Source organism: Molothrus aeneus, unplaced genomic scaffold (genome assembly GCF_037042795.1).
Source record: "Molothrus aeneus isolate 106 unplaced genomic scaffold, BPBGC_Maene_1.0 scaffold_30, whole genome shotgun sequence".
In the NCBI taxonomy this organism is placed as follows: Eukaryota; Metazoa; Chordata; class Aves; order Passeriformes; family Icteridae; genus Molothrus; species Molothrus aeneus.
In genome coordinates, this window is record NW_027098964.1 from 4,139,650 (window position 1) to 4,158,670 (window position 19,021).

General features: G+C 64.4%; 1 protein-coding gene across 2 annotated transcripts; it reads right to left on the reverse strand.

Moving 5' to 3' along the window:
- Window positions 1–331: 331 nt before the first annotated feature.
- PNPLA6 (patatin like phospholipase domain containing 6) lies at window positions 332–17,637 on the reverse strand. Of its 2 annotated transcripts, none has more exons than XM_066570324.1 (36): window positions 17,592–17,637; window positions 16,374–16,436; window positions 16,211–16,270; window positions 15,893–15,968; window positions 15,715–15,797; window positions 15,183–15,283; window positions 14,776–14,928; window positions 13,753–13,912; window positions 13,116–13,196; window positions 12,662–12,790; window positions 12,502–12,582; window positions 12,296–12,404; window positions 12,122–12,208; window positions 11,941–12,038; window positions 11,569–11,781; window positions 11,238–11,315; window positions 10,918–11,123; window positions 10,264–10,395; window positions 10,064–10,187; window positions 9,875–9,988; window positions 9,457–9,532; window positions 9,231–9,371; window positions 8,876–8,939; window positions 8,634–8,802; window positions 8,181–8,363; window positions 7,979–8,097; window positions 7,240–7,396; window positions 6,286–6,402; window positions 6,138–6,207; window positions 5,054–5,170; window positions 3,668–3,816; window positions 3,208–3,360; window positions 2,427–2,543; window positions 2,013–2,109; window positions 1,395–1,486; window positions 332–1,015 (listed from the first exon to the last, which is right to left on the reverse strand). In XM_066570324.1, the coding sequence occupies exons 2-36, from the start codon at window positions 16,404–16,406 to the stop codon at window positions 935–937; spliced, it is 4,020 nt and encodes a 1,339-aa protein (XP_066426421.1). In that variant the 5' UTR covers window positions 16,407–16,436; window positions 17,592–17,637; the 3' UTR covers window positions 332–934. The 2 variants fall into 2 exon arrangements, with proteins under 2 accessions (XP_066426421.1, XP_066426422.1); XM_066570325.1 differs by lacking the exon at window positions 5,054–5,170 and adding an exon at window positions 5,446–5,562.
- Between the last annotated feature and the right edge of the window lie 1,384 nt (window positions 17,638–19,021).

The following is a 19,021-nucleotide window of genomic DNA, read 5'->3' on the forward strand; positions in this document are numbered from 1 at the left end:
CCCAAATACATACCGGGAATGAAATACAAAAATTGGGAATTCACCATAAAAACCCAGGAATTAAACCCAAAAACAGGATTTAAAAAAAAAAAAAAAAAAAAAAAAATTAAACTGCTCAGGGAGGGCTACAATTGGCCGAGAGCCCTGAGTGACAGGCAGCAGGGCCAATAGGAAGCAAGGAGGTGTCCCACACCTTTTCCCAGCCCTGTTCCCATTCCCAGTTCCCAATCCCACCCCACTTTTCCCAGCCCAGTTCCCATTCCCACCCCACCATCACCACCAGCAGCTTTTATTTTGAAATTCCCGAACCGGCGCAATGAGACTCCATCAATCAATCAATAATTAACCAATAATTAATCAATAATTAACCGATAATTAACCAATTCCCATCCAGCCGGCCTGGATTTCCGTAAGAACCGTTAAAAAAAACCCCAAAAAAAGGAAAATTTACAGCAGCGCCCCCCCGTGGCCGGCCGGGGGGGTGGGACAGTGCAACAGTGCAGGGGGGGGGCACTGGGGACACCGAGGGGACACTGAGGGGACATTGGGGGTCCCGGGACCCCCTGTGTCACCCCAGGGCCACCTGGGCAGGGGGGGGCATTGGGGACACTGAGGGGACATTGGGGGTCCTGGGCCCCGTGGGAAAGTGCCAGAACGGGGGGGGAGCGGGGCAGGGACCCCCGAGGTGGGGGCAGGGGACATGAGGAGCACCCAGGGGACACCGAGGGGACATCGGGGATCCCCCAGGGCCCCCAGGTGGGGGGGGGACACTGAGGGGACGCTGGGGGTCCCGGGACCCCCCCCAGGGCCTCAGACAGGTGGGGGGACACCGAGGGGACATTGGGGGGACATCGGGGGTCCCCCCAGGGCCCCCTGGGCAGGCAGGGACACCCAGGGGACACCGAGGGGACATTGGGGGGACATCGGGGGTCCCTCAGAAGCCATCGGGGTCTGCGGGGGTGGGCGGGGGGGTCCCAGCCGTGCTCGGGCGGTGCCGAAGGGACTTCTCCTCCTCCTGGGGGGACAATGGGGACACTGTGAGGACACGGGGGACACGGGGGAGACACTGGGGACATCCTGGGGACACAGGGACATTTTTAGACACTGGGGTGGGGACAGGACACAGCACCTGCGGGATCCAGCTTGTCCCCAAGGCCACCGGACCCCCTTGGGACCCCAAAAACCCCAACCCCAAAACCACCAAACCCCATTCCTGGGGTCCCCACAGTGCCACCCCCACACCGGGCCCAGGACCCCCTTGGCACCCCCAACCCCACATTTTGGAGTTCCTCCCCCGCCCATTTTGGGGTCCCCCCTGTTCTTCGGGATCCTCCCCGTTCTCTGGGGTCCCCCCGGGTTTTGGGGTTCCCCCCCCGGCTTTTGGGGTCACTCACGGCCTCGGCGCTGCCCCACTCGGCTGCATCCTCCTCGCCCCGCAGCGACTCCGGGCCCTCGTCCTCGTACTCGGTCAGGTAATCGGACTCCTCTGGGGGGTGGGGGTGTGGGGTGAGCCCCCAGACCCAAACCCCAGCCCCAAACCCCAAACGCCAGCCCCCAGACCCAAATCCCAGCCCCAAACCCCAAACGCCAGCCCCCAGACCCAAATCCCAGCCCCAAACCCCAAACGCCAGCCCCCAGACCCAAATCCCAGCCCCAAACCCCAAACACCAGCCCCCAGACCCAAATCCCAGCCCCAAACCCCAAACGGCAGCCCCCAGACCCAAATTCCAGCCCTCAAGCCTCAGAAGCCTCAGATCTCCACCACACCCCCCCCCCCCGGGGTGTCCCTGCTGTCCCCTCCCTGTCCCCGCCCTGTCCCCGCCCTGTCCCCTCCCTGTCCCCGCCCTGTCCCCGCCCTGTCCCGCCCTGTCCCCTCCCTGTCCCCTCCCTGTCCCCGCCCTGTCCCCGCCCTGTCCCCGCCCTGTCCCGCCCTGTCCCCTCCCTGTCCCCGCCCTGTCCCCGCCCTGTCCCGCCCTGTCCCCGCCCTGTCCCCGCCCTGTCCCCGCTGTCACCGTCGCCGTAGCCGTCGGACAGGTAGGACTGGGCGGGCTCGATGCGCGACACGATCTCAGCCAGGTCTGTGAAACCGGCGCTCGGACAGGTGAGCACCTGAGGGGACACCACGGGGGACAGGTGAGGGGACAGGTGAGCACCTGAGGGGACACCTGAGCACCTGCAGGGGACAGGAGGGGCACACGGAAGGCACCAACGGGGCAGGGGACAAAGCGAGGGACAGCAAAGGGACCAGGGGCACAAAGGGTGGCAGGGACAGGGCGGCAGGAACAGGACGGTCACTCGAGAGGTGACACCCCTCCAAGGACAGTGACAAGGCTGGGGTGGCCCCTCCCGGGGTGGCCCAGGGCAGGTCCTCAATGGGCCCCCGCCCTCCGTGTCCCTCCCGTGTCCCCAGGTGTCCCCAGGCTCACGTCCATGCGTTTGCTCTCGTAGAAGTCGGCCGAGCGCCGGTCCTGGACCATCTTCTCGATGACGTCCCCGCGGCTCCAGCCCTCAAACACCAGCTTGCCGTGCTGGTACCCCACATCCTGGGGAAAGGGGGCAGTGGGCAGGGGGCAGCGGCCTGGACACCCCCGAGGTGGCCCAGGACACCCCCGAGATGGCCCAGGACACCCCCGAGGTGGCCCAGGACACCCCAGTGACAACCAGGACACCCCAGTGACAACCAGGACACAAGTGATGGCCAGGGCACTCAGTTAATGGTCAAGGACACCTCAAGTGATGATCAGGACCCCCAAGTGATGGTCAAGAACGTTCAACGGATGGTCAAGGATATCCAGGGATGACCAAAGAACCTCAACAATGATCAAAGCACCCCAAAAATGACCAAAGGACCCCACTAGTGACCAAAGGACCCCACCAGTGACCAAAGGACCCCAACAGTGACCAAAGAACCCCAAAAATGACCAAAGGACCCCACCAGTGACCAAAGGACCCCAACAGTGACCAAAGGACCACCAGTGACCAAAGGACCCCACCAGTGACCAAAGGACCCCAACAGTGACCAAAGGACCACCAGTGACCAAAGGACCCCACCAGTGACCAAAGAACCCCAAAAATGACCAAAGCACCCCAAAAATGACCAAAGGACCCCACCAGTGACCAAAGGACCCCACCAGTGACCAAAGGACCCCAACCCTCATCCGGAGCCCCGCAGCCCGGCGCCCCCAGCCATCGCCAGCCCCAGCTCACGTAGATCTCGTCGAACTTGCCGAAGTCCATGGTCTTGAAGCGGTCGATGGGCGGCCGGATGTACTCGCAGTAGGAGCTGGACTTGACCACCTCGAGCTGCCGCACGCAGGACACGTAGGCCAGGCGGGACTGGATCTCTGCCATGTCGGGCACCTGCCGGGACCGGACACTCGGGACGCGTCCGGCACCCCCTCATGGTCATCGTCAGCATTGTCATTGTCATCGTCATCATTGTCACTGTCACCGTCATTGCTATCATCGTCATTGTCATCACCATTGTCATCACTGTCATCATCACGATTGTCATTATCATCATCCTCATTGTCACCATCACCATCATTATCGCCCTTTGATGTCCCCCAGCACCATCTCCACCCTCCTCCACCCCGAGCCACCTCCACCAGCTCGGTCCCTTGGTGTCCCCTGGTGCCACCTCCTGCTGTCCCCACCGGGGTCTCACCTTGACCTTCTCGGCCCAGGGGTTGAGGCGCTTCCAGAGGAGCCACCATCCGGACAGGGAGTCGCCGTAGTTGCACAGGTCGGTCTCATCCTGGCTGCCCACGTCGATGGCGATCACCGTCTTGGCGCCCATGTTGCGCGCGATGTCGGCTGCGGGGACGGACAGACGGACGGACGCCGGGCGGTCAGCGGCGCGGGGGGGAGGGTGGAGGTGTCACGGGGAGGGGACACGGGAAGGAGGGTGGCACCCGGGGACACCGGGGGACAAGGTGGTGGATAGAGGAGGATAGAGAAGGTCCTGGGGGACATCAAGGGACAATAATGGTGGTGATGATGATGATGATGATGGAGGAAGGTGGCTTCAGACCCAAAGATGCCACCAGAGTCACCCAACGTGGTGGGGATGAGGCTGCAGGATAGAGGAAGGTCCTGGGGCACGTGGAGGGGACAAGGGTGACCCCCCCAAGGCCACCAGAGGTGACACGGAATGGCCAGAAGAGGCCTGGAGGAGCCTGGAGAGGACATCAAGAGATGGAGGGAGGTGAAGGAGGACGGAAAGGACACCTGGAGATGGGAACGTCCAGAGATGGACAAAGGTGGCCCAGGAGGTCACCAAGGACACCCAGGGACAGCGCAGGATGGAGACCGAGGCAGGTGCAGGATGGAAACCACCCAGGAAAGGACCTGGCGCCAGCACCAGAGGTGACAGCAGGAGGTGACAGAGGGTGGAGATGCCCCAAGAAGCTGACCAGCACTGAAGACATCAAGAGATGGTGGAAGAGGGATGGAAGATGGATCCTGTGCATGAAGAAACCTGGAATGTTCTGGAAAAACTGCCAGGCATGGAAAAAGCACCAGGAGATGGTGGGAAGATGGATGGATCCTGACCAGGAAAATCCATGGAATGTTCTGGAAGAACTACCCAACAGGGAAAAGGCATCAAGAGATAATGAACAGATGGATGCTACACATGGAAAACCATGGAATGTTCTGGAAGACCACCCAGCATGGAAAAACCACCAGGAGAAGATGGAAGAGGGATGGATCCCATGAAAATCCATGGAATGTTCTGGAAAGCTGCCTGGAAAAACCACCAGGAAAAGATGGAAGATGGATGGATCCTGACCATGAAAATCCACAGAATGTTCTGGAAAGCTGCCTGGCATGGACAAACCACCAGGAGAAGATGGAAGATGGATGGATCCCGACCATGAAAATCCATGGAATGTTCTGGAAAATCCACCCAACACAGGAAAAAACCACTGCCAGACAGGAGCTAGCCATCCCTCGCCCACTGCCGCCGCCAGACCGAGCCAGGGGCGTCCCCGCTCCGCCCCAGCTGCGTCCGTCCGTCCGTCCGTCCGTCCGTGCGTCCCCCCGCACTTGCCTGGCAGGTTGTTGATGTACCCCCCGTCCATCAGGAGGTTGCCGTCCTTGGGGTCGCAGAGCGGGGGCAGGTACCCCGAGAGGGTCATGCTGGCGCGCACGTAGCGCCAGAGCGAGCCTGCGCCGGCCGGACCGGGACCGGGAAACCGGGAACGGAACCGGGAAACGCCGTCAGCACCGGCACCCGCCCTCCTGCTCGCCCTGCCCGCGCCGGGGCCGTCTGCGCCCCACGGGTCAGCCCCGCGGCGGGCAGAGGGACCCCTGCGCACCCTGACCGGTGGTGTGGACGCTCGGGACGTGGTTTTGGGGCGGGGTTTGGGTTTTTTTGGTTTTTTTTTTTTTGTTGTTTTTTGTGGTTTTTTGGGGGGTGGCCCCGGCGAGCGAGGTGCTGACCTGGGACATTGTTAACATAGCAGCCGTCCACCAGCCAGTGGCTGTCCTTGGGGTCGCAGAGCGGAGGCAGGTAGGGGGTATAGGAGGCACTGGCTCGGACGTAGCGCCAGAGGCTGCCTGGGGACGGAGAGGACACAGTCACGGCCACCGGGGACCGCGGGGAGGGACAGAGGGACGCACAGAGGGACAGAGGGACGCCGGCAGCCGGCAGCGTGGGAGGGGGCTGGGTTAGAGGGGTCAGCAGGGATTAGTGGGCGTTGTTAGAGGCAGCGGGGTGGCTGTGGACGGCTCAATGTCCCAGGTGAGCGCCAGCAGCGGGCAAGGACGAGGGGCAGCCACCACCATGGTCCCACCACCGCCGCCACGTCCCCACCACCGCCACGTCCCCACCACCGCCGTGTCCCCACCACCGCCACGTCACCAACACCACCGTCATGTCCCCACCACCGCCCCGATGTCCCCACCGCCACCGCCGTGTCCCCGCCCAGCACTGCCACCATGTCCCCATGCTGCACACGGGGTTACTGGGGTTAGTGGTCAGCAGCGGTGTTAGCGCCTCGTGCAGCTCCAGCTGTCCCCTTCCCTCCCTGCTGATGTCCCCAAGGTGGGGCCAGCGGCCCCTGGTGGCTCAGGAGGCCACCCCTGCCCCGCGTCCCCCCCGTGTCCCCCCCGTGTCCCCAGGGAGCTCTCACCGTCCGTGTGCACCCGCATGGCCGAGGCCGTGATGTCTGTGGTGACGTTGAAGTAGGGCAGCCACAGGTCCTGCGGGGACGGCATGGGCTGGGTGACACCGCGGGGACAGCGGGGAGGGGGCCGGGGGGGCATCTGAGGGGGACACACCTCGATCTGTTTGTCCTGGAAGACTCGGTTGATGCTGGCGTTGAAGGCCGAGCCCGAGAACATGGAGGTGATGGGGTAGGTGAGGTCCAGCACGGTCTCAAAAACAGAATTCATGCACTGGGGAGGAGGAGGAGGAAAAACAGAAAGACAAAAGGAGCAGGAAGGAAATTAAGAAAGAGGAGGAAAAGGGAGAAGAAGGAGGAGAAAGGAGATGAAGGAGGATGAAGAGCAAGAAGAGGAGAGATGAGTAAGGACAAAAAGAGGAGTTGAAAAAAAAGGGGGAAAAGGAAGGAGGAAGAAAAAGGAGGAGGAGAAGGAATAAGAGAAAAAGGAAAAGGAGATGAAAAAGGAGAAAAGGAAGAGGAAGAAAAAGGAGAAAAAGACAAAAAAGATCAAAAAAAGGCAAGAAGAGCAGAAAAAGCAGAAGAAAAGAAAATGGAACAGGAAAAGAGAAGAACAGAGGAAGAAGAAGGAAGAGCAGGGAAAGGAGAAGGAAGAAGAGCAAGAGGAAGAAGAACAGGAAGAGGCCAGGTTAGAACCAGCGGGGCAGAGCTGGGCACAGGCTGAGGGGGTCCCTGGGGTGGGGATGTCCCTGTCACCCCCCGTCCCTGTCCCCTGTCACCCACCCTGCTGTGTCCTTGTCACCCCCCTGTCCCTGTCCCCTGTCACCCACCCTGCTGTGTCCTTGTCACCCCCCTGGCCATGTCCCCTGTCACCCACCCTGCTGTGTCCTTGTCACCCCCCTGGCCATGTCCCCTGTCACCCACCCTGCTGTGTCCTTGTCACCCCCCTGGCCATGTCCCCTGTCACCCACCCTGCTGTGTCCTTGTCACCCCCCTGGCCATGTCCCTGTCACCCACCCTGCTGTGTCCTTGTCACCCCCCTGTCCCTGTCCCCTGTCACCCACCCTGCTGTGTCCTTGTCACCCCCCTGGCCGTGTCCCCTGTCACCCACCCTGGCCCACTCCCGCGCCCGCTGCTTGGTGCGCACGGCGCTGCGCTCCTCGGCGTAGAGCGCGCCGATGAAGGCGCCGATGGAGGTGCCCCCCACGAGGTCGATGGGGATCCCCGACTCCTCCATGGCCTTGATGACCCCGATGTGCGAGCAGCCCCTGCCGGGGAGAGTGCAGGGAGAACCGGGATAAACCAGGGGCTGGGGCACTGTGGGGTGGGAGGAGGGCGTGGTGGGGACAGGGGGATGTGAGGACATGGGGACACGGGGGACATGGGGATAGGGGATATGGGGACACAGGGGACATGGGGACATGGGGACACGGGGGACATGGGGATAGGGGATATGGGGACACAGGGGACATGGGGATATGGGGACACGGGGGACATGGGGGCATGGGGATAGGGGACATGGGGACACAGGGGATATGGGGACACAGGGGATATGGGGACATGGGGATAGGGGATATGGGGGCATGGGGATAGGGGACATGGGGACACAGGGGACATGGGGACATGGGGACATGGGGGACATGGGGACATGGGGATAGGGGGATATGGGGACAGGGGAACAGGAACATGGGGACAGGGGAACACGGGGATATGCGGACATGGGATATGGGGACATGGGAACAGGGACATGGGACAGGGGGACAGGGACGCACACAACGGGCCATGGGGAGAGGGCACACAGGGACGTGGGGATATGTGGACAGGGGGACACGGGGACAGGCGCGCCCCACCTGGCCCCGCCGCCGCCCAGCACCAGGGCGATGGTGTTGCCGGTGAGCACGCGCGCCAGGCGCGAGAAGTCGCTGTGCCGGTCGGCGCTCTTCTCAAACACCTTCTCGTACATCTCCCGCTGCGGGGCAGGGACAGGGTTAGGGTGACAGCGACAGCGGCCGCCCCCGGGGAGGGGCTGGCGGCCGGGGAGGGGACGCTCACCAGCTTGGCGGGGCTGCGGCGCGAGAAGACGCGGCGAGGGCAGCGGATGTGCAGGTGGCCCGAGCACCAGGTGCGCATGTTGAGCCACTCGACCGTGCGCGCCGGGCCGGCGCCGTCCTCGCGGTGCAGCAGCACCAGCTGCTTCAGCGCCCGCACCGCCGTGTTCTCCAGCATCTGCTCCAGCTGGGGGGCACCAGCACCAGCCTGCGTCACCCCCGGAGTGCTGGGACACCCCCAGAGATGGGGCATGTCCCCATATTTCATGTCCCTGTGTCCCCATGTCCCAATATCCCATGTTCCCGTGTCCCATTACCAGGTCCCTGTCCCACCTTGCCCAGGGCAGGCTCCTGGTCGCCCCCCATGTCCCTGTCCCCCCACGTCCCCGTCCCACCTCTCCCAGGGCAGGCTCCTGGTCGCGCCCCATGTCCCTGTCCCCCCACGTCCCCGTCCCACCTCTCCCAGGGCCGGCTCCTGGTCGCCCAGCCCCACGATGAGGACGCAGTCGGCCTGGCGGATGCAGCGCAGCGTCCAGGGGGTCAGCGTGCAGTCGGTCTGGTAGAGCACGATGCGGTGCAGGTCCTCCTGCTGCGCCAGCCACCCGGACAGCCGGTACTCCTGGATGCTGCCCGGGGGCACAGAGTGGTCAGCGGTGGCCTGGGGCACGTGGCCACGCCGCTGGCCAGCGCCGCCGTTACCTCTCCAGAGCCGAGGAGCCCAGGCGGGCGCGGATGATGTCGCTGGTGAGGAGCAGCGTGGGGCCTGCGGAGGTGGGGATGGGATCATGTCCAGGCCATGGTCACCGCTGTGCCATGGTCACTACCGTGCCGTGGTCACCATGCCATGGGGCTGTGGTCACCGCCATGCTATGGCCACCCATCACGCCATCGAGTTTCGGTCACCATGCAGTGGCTGCCACCATGCCACCATCACTCCCATGGTGCCCACCACGGCCAGGACCACCCTGTGGGGCTGCGGCCATCACCACCCCAGGTCACCAGGGTGCCACAGCCTGATGGTCAGTGCCATGGTCGGTGTCCCGTGGTCACTCACCAATGGCGTTGAGCGCGTGCTGCAGCTCCAGCGTGAAGGCTGCCATGGGCACCTCCTCGCACACGGGCAGCACCGCCACCGTCGACAGGTTGCTGGTGGGGTTGATGGGCTCCGAGCTGGAGGTCATGCCCAGGCCGGGCCCTGGGTGGACACAGAGGAGTGGACACTCTGCTCTGGTGACGGCCACCAGCCCCGCAGAGGCCACCCGGTTGTCCCCAGGTCCTACCTGCGAAGGGCCCGCGGAGCTGCTGGAGGTTCCCCAAGATCTTCTGGCTCAGGAGGTGGATGAGGCGGGTGACCACCTGTGGGGACAACGACAAGGATGGCCATCAGACATGGCAGAGACTCAACACCCCAGACCAGTGTTCTACAGCAGTCTCTGGGTGCCACCACCACTGCCTGTCCTTGGAGACCTCTGGTGCCACCACGCCCCACCCATGAAGACCTCAATTGTCACCAACCCTCACCCTTGTGGACCTCAGGTGCCACCACCACCCATCCTCCAAGACCTCAGGTGCTACCACCCCTTCCTCCACTCTCCTCCTCCAACAGCTCCGTTAACTCCTTAATTAAAGTTGGTTTTAATTAGAGTCACGGCCACCAGCCAGGCCATGGGGACACCCCCAGGGGACCCCCGGGGGTACCTGCGGGTACCGGCGCTTGATGTTGTTGAGGGTCCCCTCGGGCAGCTTGGCCAGCTCCGTGTCCCTCACCGCGTGCACCGTGGTGGCCCGGGGCTGCCGCGTCAGCGCCTCCACCTGCGGGACGAGGCCATGGAGCCACCCGAGGACGTGTGACCGCTGTCCCCGAGCTGTCCCCGGGGTGACACTCACCACGCCCACGAGGTCACCGCGGCCGTACTCGCCCACCAGCTCCTTCTTGCCGCTGCCCTTCTGGATGACCGAGCGCAGCCGCCCGTTGAGCACGATGTAGGTGCAGTCTGACTTGTCCCCCTGCCTGGGGACAGCAGCTCCTGTGGCACCCCTGGCGGCCCTCCCCGAGCCCGGGTGGACACCTGGGTGCAGTCACTCACCTGTAGAGCGCCCGGCCGGCCTCCACGGCCATCCAGTCGATGGCAAAGTCCATCTGGCGCACGAAGGGCGACATGCGGGCGGCCACGGTGTGGGCCACGCTCAGCACCACGCTGGGCTGCTCCCGCATGATCCTGGGGGGGACAGGGCACCGTGGGGACCCTAAAATGTCCCCTCTGAGGTGGGGAACCCCACAGAGAACCTCAGGGAGGAGGGGAACTACCAGGATCATGGTGGCCTCGCTCAGGGCATCCCAAAATTCCACCCTGGGGCTGGGAACATTCACTGGGGAGATGTTCTGGTGGGGGAACCACCCCAAAGAGACGTGGGACCACCCCAAAGAGATGTGGGACCACCCCAAAGAGATGGGGAACCATCCCAAAGAGACATGGGACCACCCCAAAGAGATGTGGGACCACCCCAAAGAGATGTGGGACCACCCCAAGGAGATGTGGGACCACCCCAAAGTGATGGGGAACCATCCCAAAGAGCCGTGGGGCCATCCCAAAGTGATGGGGAACCATCCCAAAGAGCCGTGGGATCCCCAAGGTGACAGCGAGCACCGCAAAGCGATGGAGATCCACCACGAGATGATGGGCACGCACCCACACCAGGTCCTGGTGGCCCCCCAAGGACACCAAAGGGCACGGACTCACTCGTAGAAGTCGGACTTGGAGATCTTGAGGAAGGTGCAGTCACGGTTGGCCTTGATGGTGAAGATGAGGGGCTCTCCCGTGAGCACAGCCAGCTGTCCCACCAGCTCGCCGGGCTGCGTCAGGAACAGGCACACGTCCTCCTCCTTGTCGATCATGCGCTGGTACACGTGCAGGCACCCCCAGAGCACGAAGTGCAGGCTCACGTCCTGCCACAAATGTCCCCTGTCACTTGGGAGGTCCCACCAGCACCACCAGGGCGTGTTCTTCTGTTTCTGGGGCTGTTTCTGCTCCACCACGAGGTGGCAATCCCCAGCACCCACCTGGTCACCCTGGCGGGCGATGACGGTGCCGCCCTTGGCGTGGTGGAGCAGGACGCGGTTGTTGAGGAGAGAAGGGTCCTGGGAAGGAGAACGGGACCATTGTGGGGTCACCACGAGGGGATGGGACGGCCAGGAGGCCACGGGGACAGAGAATGACCAGGAGGTCATGGAGGCCACCACGAGGAGATGGGAACCCACCACAGAGTGAGGGCTGGGGGCGACCCTGAAGCCATAAGGACCACGCCAAAGTGACGGGGGACCACCATAAAGGTGACTAAAACCACCACGGGGGACCACCAGGAACCCACCAGGAACCCATCAAAGCCCTCACCTCGACCTTCATGAGCTTGATGAGCTCCCGCTTGGCCTCCTCGAAGATGTCGCTGGTCTGGCGGCCCTGGTAGGGCCCGAAGGGACACGTCCCCGTCCCCATCGCTGTCCCTGTCCCCGAGGCTGCGTCCTCCTCGCAGGAGCTGTAGTGGTAGACCCCCGAGGGCTGCTCCTCCAGCGTCACCGACTTGCGCTCCTTGGGCTCCTGGGACACCTGGGGGGTTTGGAGGGCATTTGGGGTGGGAATTGGGGTGGGAATTGGGTGGGATTCAGGGTGGGATTTCAGGGTGGGATTTCAGGGTGGGAATTAGGAGGAATTTGGCTGGGAACTGGGTGGGATTTGGGGTGGGATTCAGCACAGACCCCCCCGTACCTGCCCGAAGGTGCCGGTGCTGTCCTCCTGGAGGGACACCGAGATGCGCCCGCGCTCGTAGGCCATGTCGAAATCGGAGCGCGGAGCCTTCTGGATGCCTGGGCGGGGTCACAGGGGTCACCAAACGGGGACCAAGCCAGGCCAGGGTGACAGCCACAGCCCAGGGAGGGCTGGCACCCACCGGAGATGTCCACGGGCATGGAGATGCAGCGGCTCAGCAGCGGCGGCGGCGGCGGCGTCTCCAGGCCATTGGCTTTCATCAGCTCAGCTGCAGGACGAGACCCCCCCAAAAACTGAGCACGGAGACCCCAGAAATGCCCGGGGTGGGGGTCTCAGGAGCCTCCTGGTGCCTCACCGGTGTCCCGGCCCTCGTCGGTGCTGCCCAGGCCGCGCTTGCTGTGCCGGACGGGGCTGGTGCGCGTGGCGTGGCCGGGCTGAGGGAAGAGCCGCAGGGGCTGCATGTCCTGCAGGTTTGGGGACAGACGGACATCAGAGGGGCTGGGGGGACATCAGAGGGAGCTGGCCCAGCCCAGGACCCCCTGAATTTCAGCCTGAACTCACGTGGCTGAAGAGCTCGTTGGTCAAGCCCAGGTAGTTGTGCAAGGCCAGGAAGGTGACGCGCTGCAGCCGCACCATGATGATCTGCGGGGGGACACGAGGCCGCCGTGGGTCCCCGGCCACCCCGAGGGCCCTCCCGGGGGTCCCCCGGAGCCCAGCCCACCTGCACCACCCTGACCAGGCTCTCAGGGTACTTCTCAAAGACGGCTGAGAAGGCCTCGACTGGCAGGCGCAGCACCGTGGAGTCCTCGGCGGCACGGGCGCACACGGTGCGGTACGGCCGCTGGTGGCCCTGGGGACACCGCGGGGTCAGGGGACACCTGGGGACACCTGGGGGCAGCTGGGGACTGCGCAAGGGCATGGGGGGCACTGGGGTTTTGTTTGAGGTGGCCACAGTTGGGCTGGAGGAGTTTGGGGACAGTTGGTGACACTTGGGGACAGTTGTGGTGGGGATTGGGACGGCCACAATTGCGTTGGAGGGCTTTGGGGACAGCTTGGGCAGGCTGGGGACAGTCACCCACTGAGCTTGGGGGTTCTGGGGACATGCCAGCTGGGTGTGGCAGGGTGTGGGGACAGCCCCCGCGATGTCCCCGAGGCTTTGGGGACGTGGCCGGTACCGTGATGACGTCGAGGATGCTGAGCAGGCTGTGGACGCTGTCCCCAGGGAACACCTCCTTCATCACCGTCTCCTTCCCGTCCTGCTGGGACACAGCCCGTGTCCCCTGAGTGTCCCCTGAGTGTCCCCTGGTGTCCCTTGGGTGCCCAAGAGTGTCCCCTGCCTGTTCCCTGTGTGTCCTTGGATTTCTTGGGGTGTCCTTGGCATGTCTCTGAATGTCCTTGGGGTGTCTCCAGGGTGTCCCCAACTGTCTCTGAGTGTCTCCAGGTGTCCCCTGGGTGTCCTTGTGTGTCCTTGAATGCCCCTGGGGTGTCCCCCCTGACTGTGTCTGGTGTCCCCCAGGTGCCCTTGGGTGTCTCCATGTGTCCCCTGTGTGTCCCTGGCTGTCCCTAGGGTGTCTCCCGGATGTCCCTGGGTGTCCCATGTGTCCCCTGTGTGTCCCTGGCTGTCCCTAGGGTGTCTCCCCGATGTCCCTGGGTGTCCCATGTGTCCCCTGTGTGTCCCTGGCTGTCCCTAGGGTGTCTCCCGGATGTCCCTGGGTGTCCCATGTGTCCCCTGGCTGTCCCGAGATGTCCTTGGCTATCTCCTGGACATCCCTGGCCGGGCTGTCCCCCCAGGCGTCCCCAAGTGTCCCTCACCGCCTCGGTGAGCAGCAGCTCCAGCTTGCCCTCCTGCAGGACGTAGATGCTGCTGTCGGGCTGGCCGGGGCGGAACACGTCCTCGCCCTGCTGGCACTGCTGGAACACCATGTGCTTGCACAGCTCCAGGAACAGCGGCTTCTCAAAGTGCCCCAGCACCCTGCGGGGACAGCTGCGTCACCACGGGGACAGCGGGGACACGGGGGCACCACGGGGACAGCAGGGACACGGGGGCACCACGGGGACAGCGGGGACACGGGGACACCACGGGGACAGCAGGGACACGGGGGCACCACGGGGACAGCGGGGACACGGGGACACCACGGGGACAGCGGGGACACGGGGACACCACGGGGACAGCGGGGACACGGGGACCTGCCCCACGTGCCACGGAGAGGGGGATGCAGGGATCCCCTTAGAGAGGTGTCTAAGGGTGGAGCTCGATCCCTGCGGGCCAGTGCTGGCCCCAGGGATGGATACTGACCCTGTCAATGGATCCTGACCCCATCAATGGATCCCATCAATGGATCCAGACCCCATCAATGGATCCCGACCCCATCAATGGATCCTGACCCCATCAATGGATCCTGACCCCATCAACGGATCCCGACCCCATCAATGGATCCAGACCCCATCAATGGATCCCAGCCCCATCAATGGATCCAGACCCCATCAATGGATCCAGACCCCATCAATGGATCCCGACCCCATCAATGGATCCAGACCCTGATCCCATAAAGGATCCTGATACCCCAGGACAAACTCTGATCCCAGGCACAGAACCCATTGGAGAGACCCCATGGACAGACCCAGCCCCACAGACAGACCCCAGCCCCACGGACAGACCCCATGGACAGACCCAGCCCCACGGACAGACCCCACAGACAGACCCAGCCCCACGGACAGACCCCAGTCCCACAGACAGACCCCATGGACAGACCCAGCCCCACAGACAGACCCAGCCCCACAGACAGACCCCATGGACAGACCCCAGCCCCACGGACAGACCCCGGCCCCGCTCACCGGACGTTCTTGAGCATATAGAGCACCTCGGAGGGCAGGTGTGACGAGGCCACGTCGAACTCGGTCAGGTCGGCCTCCAGCACCGAGGGCGGCGGCTCCTTCAGCTGCAGCGTGGGCGGCTCCTTCTGGATGCGCAGGAAGCTGGCCGAGACCCTGGGGACAGACAGGGGACACGGTGGGGACAGGGGGACAGCGTGGGGACAGTGCCATGAGGACAGCAGGGACACAGCAGGGACATGGGGACAGATCCCAGCCCCACAGACAGATCAACCCCACAGACAGATCCCACAGACTGATCCCAATCCCACAGACTGATCCCAGCCCCACAGACAGATCCAACCCCACAGACAGATCCCACAGACTGATCCCAGCCCCACACGCAGACCCTGACCCCGCTGCCCGCTCACTTCTTGGCGATGCTCAGCATCTTGAGCTTCTTGCGGCTGCGGGGCCGCGTGGCGCCGCTGGCCGGGGTGACATCCACCAGCGAGGACGTGGACTGGGACACCTGGCACGGCGGGGACAGGGACACCGTGTCACTGCAGGGGTGCCGCCCCCGGTGCCACCCGAGGGTCACCTTACGCACAGAGCCACCCCCAGTGCCACCCAAGGGTCACACAGAGCCACCCCCAGTGCCACCCCCAGTGCCACCTGAGGGTCACACAGAGCCACCCCCAGTGCCACCCCCGGTGCCACCTGAGGGTCACACAGAGCCACCCCCAGTGCCACCCAAGGGTCACACAGAGCCACCCCCAGTGCCACCCCCAGTGCCACCTGAGGGTCACACAGAGCCACCCCCAGTGCCACCCCCGGTGCCACCCGGGGGTCACACAGAGCCATCCCCAGTGCCACCCCCAGTGCCACCCCCAGTGCTACCCAAGGGTCACCTTACGCACAGAGCCACCCCCAGTGCCACCCCCAGTGCCACCCGAGGGTCACCTTACGCATGATCTTGCGGCTGTAGAACAGGACCTTGTCCCGCTTGCGGAAGCGGTAGCGCGGCGGCTCCTGCGCGGGGACCTCTGGGGACACAGGGGAGGGGACACCGTGAGGGGACAGCGCTGTCACCCCCGTCCCAGGGCCAGCCCGGGCGTGGCACTTGCCACTTGTCACTCACTCTTGTGGCGTAGCCACCAGCCCAGCACGGCCACGGCCATGACGGCGACGGCGAGGGCCAGGAGGGTGCCCAGCACCTGCGGAGAGACAGAGGTGTCCCCAGCTTGTCCCCAGCTTGTCCCCAAAGGATGGGGACAAGCGCACGGGGTGACCCATGGTGCTGCCAGGGTGGGAGGGGTGTGGCCATGCTGGGGACCGGGACGTGTCCCCAGGGGACAAGGCTGTGTCCCCTCAGGGCATGCTGAGCAGCACTGGGGACATGGGGACATTGGGGACACAGGGACAGGGGGACACGGGGACAGGGGGACACGGAGCTCACCGCGCGCGTCGGGAGCTGCTCCCGGCTGAAGACGGCCAGGAGCCCCCTCAGCACCGAGCCCTGCGGGGACAAGGGACAGCTGAGCCCTGCCTGTGTCCCCAGCCCTGGGGACACCCACAGGGACAGCGCCTGGGGACACCGGGGTGACAGGGACGGGCCCCACCTCGGCCTCCTGCTGCGACTCGCTCTGCCCCATGGCCAGGGAGGGCTGGGCCCATCCAAAATCCTGCCAGAAACCGGGAAAACGGGAAAAACGGGGGACAACGGGAAAAAGAGGGAAAAGGAGCAGTCAGTGACACGTGGTGGCACTGAGGGACACACAGTGACAAGTGGGTGACACTCAGGTGCCGCCTCCCAGCAGGGAAACCCCGGGTGTCCCCAGGGTGTCCCCAGAAAAGTGGCCCAAGGGGACGTTGGTGTCCCCTCCCTTGGGGACAGGAACCGTGCCCTTGTGACACCGTGCCAAGGCCACCAGGCGCTGTCACCCGTCCCTGCTGTCACTCCATCAGTGCCACCACCGGGCCCAGCCCTGCTGTGTCCCTGCTGCCACCCTGCCACCGTCCCCGGTGTCCCCCTGTCCTTCCCAAGGACACCCCGGGCAGGTGACAGCGGCACCGAGGCTGGCACGTGTCACCCCCCCCAGGTGACAGCTGCCCCCCTCATTGTCCCCAACAGCCCCCCCCAAATTACCTCCCTGAGGTTTTATTGCCCCCTCCCAAACTTTACTGCCCCCTCCCCAATTGCCCCCTCATGGTGTAATGCCCCCCCTTATCTTTATTGCTCCTGCTTATCTTTACTGCCCCCCCCCCATTTTATTGCCCCACTTTCTTTATTGCTCCCCTGTCTTTATTGCCCCCCCTTATCTTTACTGTCCCCCATCTTTATTGCCCCCCCTTATCTTTTTTGCCCCCCCCCAGGCGGTTATTGCCCCCCACAACCGTTATTGCCCCTCCCGGGGCCGTTATTACCCCCCCCACGAGTTAATTTCCTCCCCTCACATCTTAATTGTCCCCTCACAAATTACCCCCCAGGCCCTTAATACACCCCCCGGGCCGTTATTACCCTCTCATTAATTATTTACCCCCTCGCATCTTAACTGGCCGCCCATGAATTGCCTCTCCCAAGCCGTTATTGCCCCTCCCATGCCGTTATTGCCCCCTCCTGTGCCGTTATTGCCCCTCCTGTGCCGTTATTGCCCCCCAGGCCCCGTTGCCTCCCCCCCCCCGCCTCTCGCTCCCCTCAGCGCCCCCCCTCCACTGCCCTCAGACCCGCCCCCCTCCCCAAAACCTTCGCTCCCCCCGGACTCTCAGAGCCGGTAAAGCCCCCCCGGGCCCCCCCCAGAGCTGATGAAGCCCCCCCGGGACCCCCCGGCCCCCCTCACCGGCCGCCGTTCTCGCCCCGCTCCGGCCCTGGCGGCGGCCGCAGCCCCCGCGAGGTCATGGCCCCTTTAAGGCCGCCCCGCCTCCTCTATGACGTCACTCATCTGCGCCAAAGCCGTGGCGGATGCGCAGCCATGTTGGGAAGGTCAAACCGCGGTGCTACAAGGCGGCTGGGCGCCATCTCGGGTGTGGAGTGTGGGCTGACGTTTTTAGCGCGACAGGGCGGGCGCGTGGGGCCGTGAGGGGTCGCCCCGGCGCCATCTTGGGGGTGGCGGGGGAGAGGACACCCCAAAATTTGGGAGGGGGACACTGAGGGGACACTCCCAAGGGGGGGGACACCCCAGAATTTGGGAGGGGGCGACACCTTCGGGTCTGTCCCCATGGGAATTCCGGGGGGATGGAGAGGGACTGCCCTGTCTCGCTGCGGCTACCCCGGGGTGGCACCTGCTGCCACCTTGTCCCCGAGGGTGGTGGCAGCCGTTGTCACTCTTGGCCACCCCGAGGGTGGTGGCAGCCGTTGTCACCTCTGGCCACCCCGGGGTAACAGACGCTGTCACGTTTGCCGCGCCACGGCCACCCCTGGGTGTGACCCAGGGCCACCCCGGCGGTGACGGCCCCGCAGTGCCACCGTGTCCCCAAAGCCGGGAATTCCCTGTCCCCAAAGGCGCCGGGTCACGGCGAGCACACCGCGACGGCGCCCGTCCCCACAGGGATGGGGGGCAGGAAACCCCCCCGCGCTTCCTCTTCCCCCTGCAGGGAGGAAATGGGGACAAATCGGGGTTTTGGGGGGACGGGAGGCGACAAAGTGACAAAGCGCTGGGCTGGGGACAGGGGAGGGATCTCCAGGTGTCCCCCCTTGTCCCCAGACCCGCCTGAGACGCTCAATTTTCCCAAATTCCCACCGGGAAAATTTTTCCCCCCAACCCCACACCAAAATTTGGGATTTGGGGAAAGACGCGGAAACAGCTGGAAAAAAAAAATCGTTTAATACAACGGGGGGAGGATTTTAGGGCAAATCCCGGGGATTTCGGGGGGGATCCCGGCGGATCCGGCCGCACTGGGATAAGCCCCCGGCCCCGCGCACCAGCGCGGGGGAAAATCCCGGATTTCGGGGGTCCACGGAGCCCCCCCGGGGCTATCCCGGTGTATTTCAGGGGTCCCCGGGGTTTATCCCGGTCTAATTCGGGGGTTCCCGGAGCCCCCCCCGCGGTTTTCCCGGTCTATTTCAGGGGTCCCCGGGGTTTATCCCGGTCTATTCTGGGGCTCCCCGGAGCCCCCCCCCCGGGGTTATCCCGGTCTGTCCCGGTGGGAACGGCGGCGGGAGCCGCCCACGGGCCGGGAGGGGCCCCAGGACTCGCCCGACAGGTCCGGCGGCGGCCCCGGGGCTCGGGCAGGGCGTGGGAAGGTCCCCACGCGTGTCCAGGCACACGGA

What these genes read in the sequence shown, in the direction of transcription:
- PNPLA6 (XM_066570324.1), bottom strand. Translation starts at nt 16,406, where the DNA reads ATGGGGCAGAGCGAGTCGCAGCAGGAGGCCGAG. An exon ending in TCGCCCGCCAGGGTGACCAG is followed by an intron (nt 11,124 to 11,237) that starts GTGGGTGCTGGG and finishes CATTTGTGGCAG; the next exon opens with GACGTGAGCCTGCACTTCGT. An exon ending in CATGCGGGTGCACACGGACG is followed by an intron (nt 5,171 to 6,137) that starts GTGAGAGCTCCC and finishes CGGCCGGCGCAG; the next exon opens with GCTCGCTCTGGCGCTACGTG.